The following is a 5,831-nucleotide window of genomic DNA, read 5'->3' as shown; positions in this document are numbered from 1 at the left end:
TTGGTTATATCAAGATTTATTAGAAATATAAAGAAAACAAATATGTATGAAAAGAAAACATTTGAATATTTAATAGTTTTGATCATGTCCCTCTACAAATATCTAAAAGCGCTCAGTATACCTCATATAAAGTGATATAAACAACATTGTACAGAAACATGGCACTGAGGGGTGAGGCTGAGAAAACACAGCTGTGTACGGAGCCCATTCAAAGTTTATTTACATCAAACCAAGCGTGTCCATAACTCTACGAGACGGTGATTTCTTCACTTTCTGACTCGGACTGTTTGCTCGACTCTGACGGAGAGGAGGAACTGTGGTGGTGATGATGACGATGATGATGATGTTGGTGCTGTTGACTATGTGACTCCTGGCTTTCCAGCTGTGATTGGCTGATGGGTGCAGTCCTTTCCAACCTCTGGCAATAAGTGCTGCCTACGTCAGTGAGGTCTGGGTGGGGGTTGGTTTTGGTGGGAAGGGTCTGTTGTCGACAGCCGCCCGTTGACAGCAGCTCTCTCTCTTTGGAGTTTCTCCATTTCATCCTCCTGTTCTGAAACCAGATCTTCACCTTCACAGGACACAGAACAAAAAACAATGTTAAGATAAGTCTGACTGGGTCACAGCTGGTCTGGGGTCAATACGAGCAAATTTAAAAGACATTTAGAAGAACATGGTTCTTCAGTGTGTACCTGGGAGTCTTTCAGTCCCAGTTTACTGGCCAGTTTCTTCCTGTCTGGTTTGCTGATGTATTTCTGCTTCTGGAAAGTTCTCTCCAGCGCCTTCCTCTGGAGGTCCGAGAACACAGCCCGCCGAAGCATGCCCCTCCTGGGCTTCCCTCTGGGGGCCAGGGGCCAGGAGAACGTGCCTGGTACAGGAACCACAGAGGAGGAGGCTGGAAGGAAAAAAGCACAGTCCGGTGAGAATAAAGTATTTCCTGTTATGAAGAAGTGATGCTGAACTAATCATAATTACAACACTGGGAAGAAGAAATCAACCATCAGTAATAAAACATACAAATCAACAATGCTGCAGCCAGTACGTCATCTTTCTAGTTTCAATTCCAGTCCAGAATATTGGAGATGCTTTTGAAAAACTTAAGCAGGAATCGAACTCAGAAAGGTTACAAGACGTCTGCAGAGCTGGCTAAACACTGAAGCTTCAGTGTCTGCTACGTGGCAACCTGCGTACGAATTAACTCAAGAGAGGAGGGGGCGGAGGGAGCCCACTCTCTCCAATGACTTACATACTGTATGGCCCCTTTAATACATGTGCATTACTGATTATGATCATGAATACATGCATGCATTTATGTTTCATCCATACATTAATGGACAAATTCATGGCAATTCCTGTCCCCTACTGTAAAGCATTACCCACGAAATATGTGTGCTATATTTATGTTTCTCAAATGGATTTATTTATTTGAAGTTTTAAAAATGTATTTTGATTAACTGCCGCTGGTTTGCTTTTCTTCTCTTTTTTTTTAAAGCTTATTTATACAGAGAACAAATAAGAGTTTGGGTTGGTTTGACATGGTGTAGAAACGGGTCCTGTTAAGGTTTCTCTTTAGTCCATCGCTGGTTAAAAAGGTGTCATTTTGATACATTTAATTTAACCTAAAACATTTGATTGTAGTAAGCATTTGGATATCCATATCTAGAGCCTTATACATTGGGAAGTTTTTCTCTAATTATAGGTGCTTATATTTCTGTATAAATGTTTACATTTCAGAAGTGACTAGCAGCTTTAACTCCACTTTCTCCTGAACTTTGATGTCAAGAAAAAAGCATCACTCACACACAGGCTCCGTGATGCTGCCCGTAATATACTTGTTCTGCCTGAAATCTGGTGTTTAAAAGCCCAATTTGTCGGCCAGTGGAAACACAGCCTATGCTAATGAGCCGGGCTCTCCAAAGCTGCGCTCACACTGCCTCTAATGAAGCATGAAGGGGGATTGTATGGGCTGCAAATGCACAGAGAAAGGTGATTGTGTTGTAATGAATTGAGTGGAAAAGGCCGTCGACAGGCCAGTATATTACAGGCCCATTAAAGACAGGTCAGTATAATGAAGAGCTGCTGGAGAGTCTTCACTTCGAGCTTCAGAGGACACAGAGTGCTTACCGCTGTCTAAAGAGTCACACACACAGATCATGTCATAGAGATGATCCACAGGTTCATATAGAGTTTGGGTTTTACTTGATTAGTATACAGGGGAATACATGCAAGGTAAATACAGGTCAGAATCTGTTGATGTAGAGGAGAGCTTCTGAGAGCTTCATGGAATGTGTGTGTGTGTGTGTGTGTGTGTGTGTGTGTGTGTGTGTGTGTGTGTGTGTGTGTGTGTGTGTGTGTGTGTGTGTGCGTGTGCGTGGTTTAGGCTCCGTTTGGTCATGGTTCTGGGAGCTTTGTGGGCAGGCAGAGGGGGCTTGGTGGGAAAACGAAGGCCGCATGAAGAGGCGCTGAGTTCCCGAGCTGGGAAGATGCCCGCCTCACATTTAGACCATGACAAACGGCACTAATAGGTTGAGAGCGTGACAAACTGGACTAATTTGTAGATTAGGACAACTGGTGCTAATGTCAGCAGTCAGAGTGTTGCCTAAATAGGCCTCCAAATAGGCGGAGCTGATTCTGAAAATGTCCGTGGGGGGATTCCCATACTAAGGAGACCTCATCATCTCCATCAGACTTCAATTATTAGAAGCTGTGAAATCCAAACTTTAGCTAGAATTGTGCACTTTGATTTCTATGAAATAAGCCTCCATTTAGGGGATGATCTCATCACTGAGTCTATTTATGAGCAACAAAAAAAAAGTCGAGATCTACTTAAAATCTAACTTGGCTTCATGTGGCCCAGATTTGGATTTGACAAAACATTCTAGTGGGATCAAACTGAAACATGTTTTGAACAAGACTCTTCCTGTTTTTAAGGTTTTTTATATACATTCTTGTTTGTGAATTGTATTTATAGGATTACATATTGTGTTCATTATGTGAGTCTGTGTTTCTTACTAGAGGTGGGGAAAGAAATGTAAAAATTGAGCCTTTTATCTTGTGAAATTTCAAATAGATTCATAACTTCCAAAAATCTTTTTTTTTTTTTAAATCTAAACAGTTCCTCCCTGCTAAGTGCTAACTAGCTCTTTAACTCACTAGAATGCCAGTGGAGCAGCAAGAAAATCAGCAAATTTCACAGACGACTGGAGTAGGTCCTGAAGTCTGTACTAATTTAAAAGCTTTGAATCATAAATCCAGAATCATTATGAATCAAAAATAGACTCTTAATCAAATCGTCAGCCAAAGAATCGAAATCGAATCCCAAACACCCAAAGTTTCTCAGCCCTTTTTCTTACCACCTCCTGTGTATTTGTTGTAATTGAGTCTGTGAAAATGCTTTGAGAATAATTTAACGTTACAAATGTTGCAGTGTTTCCTTTGTTGACAAGATATATGGAACACCTTTTGACTAATTAACTGAATCCTTAAATCTTCCATCTTCTTCATAATATATAACAATGAAACAGAGTACAGGGAATATTTTCAGGGAAGAAGTACACTAAACATGCACAGCTGAGTTGACGATGCTTCAGCTAAACGTATTTCAACATGATTGTAGAAGGTTAAAAACTCTATCTGGACAACTTGAGGTTGTGTTTCAGATCCATAGAACCACAATATATATTTACAATATTTTATATTTTCATATTAATCCAATATTATGTCTTTGGAATGTTTGAGTGAACCTGCGAATGAGGTCTTACGTTCACTCTTCTTGAATAACACATGACAATAAAAGAACTCTAGTAAGAGTTTCACTCCTCGAAAAAGTTTTTCTTTGTTTGAATCACATTAAACGTTTAATCAGATTTACTCGCTGACAACTTAAATGACTCTGTATTATTACGAAATGAAAGCACACCTTTAGAAAGTGACGTCAGGCACAAAGAAATCAACTGCTATCAGCTTGTTTATTGTTACGTTTACTTATTGTGAGGATATTTATATTCATTGTGTGTATGTTCATTTATATACAACCTATAACGTAACTTTTACAAAAAAACCCACTAGGGTTTGGCAGGCAAATCTGACTCATCAGATCAAAAGAGGAATACTTACATAAAAATAAAAAATGACATTTTGTTCCAAAATGTGTGATTGTTTAAAGTCTATTTAGACTACCGACTGTGAGGACTAATAAGCAGTAAACTCAGAAAGTAACTGTTCAATGATCTATAAACAATTTCACAATGTTCAAGAAATGCCACTCAGTCTAACAATAATAATAATAATATATATAAATCAACTTTAGATGAAGAGCACGTAGCAAGTATAGCTAAGAAACAGCGTGATTGAATCCTCTTACCTGTAAAGTAGGATGCTCTGAGGAAAGGATGGAGGCTCCCATCAAAAAAAGGCAAAGGCAAAGACTTGTGAAAACTCTGAACTGAGAAACAAAATGAAACACAAACAAACTTAACATCAGTGACACCCTAAAGCAGGAAACATATAAATACTACAGGCACCAGAAATACAGCAAAAAGATAAACATCACTGAAGAACTACAGCATCTAATTTAACTGCACTAAGCAGACAGGCATTTTAAAAAACACTTACAAGTTATGTCATGCACCACAGCATCCTGCAAACTATAATGTAATGTAATGTATGTTTTTCTTTTTTTGATTGATCATTCAATGCTTCTCTGGGTCTACATGTGTAAATACAACGTATTGAAATGTATGATCACAAGCAGTGCTGTTGGTCTAAAAAGGTCACAAAATAATAAATAATGATAATAAATAATAAAGGACTGTAGGAGTTGTTACTATGTAGGATTTAAAAAAAAGATATACATAATATTAATCAGTGATTATTATTAATTAATCAGTGATTAATATTAACATTTCGTTTGTCCAATGAAGCGTATTATCTATAGTTATCTATGTTTTAATAAGTTTATCATCAACTTCGCAGTTTGCCCCACACACTCACCGCTCCGTGTCGAAGGGGCCAGTATCGCGCTGACACCGAACTTCAGGTACCCTGAGTCCGGGCACGCAGTCTGCGGAGAGTCGGGGCTGTTGTGACCCGGCTGCGCGGAGTTCTGGAGCACACACCGCTCGGTGCTGGGTCCCAACGCCCGGGGAGAAGCGCCCTGTCCCGGGCCGAGGGCGAACATGTCCCCGACACTTCTTGAAGAGACGGTCCGGTGAATGTAGCTGACGGGTTGGCTTAACCGCAGTAAATCTTCAACCAGAAAGCCTGAAGGGAGGGAGCGGGTCAGGGGAGAGGAGAGAGCCGCAGGAGGACGCAGAAAGGCCGGGCAGAGAGGAGGCGGCAGGGCGCTGCAGGGAAACATCATGATGGCAAAACTTTTCTTCTCTGTCTGCTGATTTTAACTTGAGCTAGAAATATATTTTTTTTAAAGGCACCCTTACAACAACAACAACAACCCACTCTGATGACTGCGCTGTCTGTCGTAGAGGTTTTATACTCTCCTACTCAAACACACACACGAGCTCAGGCACACGTGCACGCGCACAAGTTCAACCATCAGCGATGCGCGAGGCTTCTCCGCGTGAAGCTCTCTTTACACACAAACCAGGGTGAGGGGATTGGTCAACGGGCCGCTTATTCACATGTGATTGGACCCCTGTCACACAAAAAAAAAACTACAACTACGACGACTTCAGGGGCTCGTGGCTTCATCTCTCTTATTTATCAAGTTGTGTGTGGGCAATTGATGTTTCATGTCACGGCCTGCAACCACCGTAGTTCAAGATGCCATCAAAGCTATAATAACAACACTTAAACTATAAAAAATACACTATTTT

General features: G+C 40.5%; 1 protein-coding gene across 1 annotated transcript; it reads right to left on the bottom strand.

The window, feature by feature from the left end:
* Nucleotides 1-5,557, bottom strand: LOC306825992 (homeobox protein DBX1-B-like). The gene is made up of 4 exons (XM_079347000.1): nt 4,990-5,557; nt 4,361-4,441; nt 690-892; nt 1-568 (listed from the first exon to the last, which is right to left on the bottom strand). Exons 1-4 carry the CDS (start codon nt 5,357-5,359, stop codon nt 248-250), a joined length of 975 nt encoding a protein of 324 aa, XP_079203126.1. The 5' UTR covers nt 5,360-5,557; the 3' UTR covers nt 1-247.
* Nucleotides 5,558-5,831: the final 274 nt, after the last annotated feature.

Source organism: Symphodus melops (assembly GCF_947650265.1).
Source record: "Symphodus melops genome assembly, chromosome: 6".
NCBI lineage: Eukaryota > Metazoa > Chordata > Actinopteri > Labriformes > Labridae > Symphodus > Symphodus melops.
Note: the sequence above shows the minus strand (reverse complement) of the source record. Positions and strands in the feature narration are given on the sequence as shown.

Bases quoted from the DNA above. Each gene is read 5' to 3' on its own strand.
- LOC306825992 (XM_079347000.1), bottom strand. From the start codon at position 5,359: ATGATGTTTCCCTGCAGCGCCCTGCCGCCTCCTCTCTGCCCGGCCTTT. The intron at 4,442-4,989 runs GTGAGTGTGTGG...TTTGTTTCTCAG, and splicing joins GGCCCCTTCGACACGGAGCG to TTCAGAGTTTTCACAAGTCT. The intron at 893-4,360 runs GTAAGAGGATTC...TTTTCCTTCCAG, and splicing joins CAGAGCATCCTACTTTACAG to CCTCCTCCTCTGTGGTTCCT.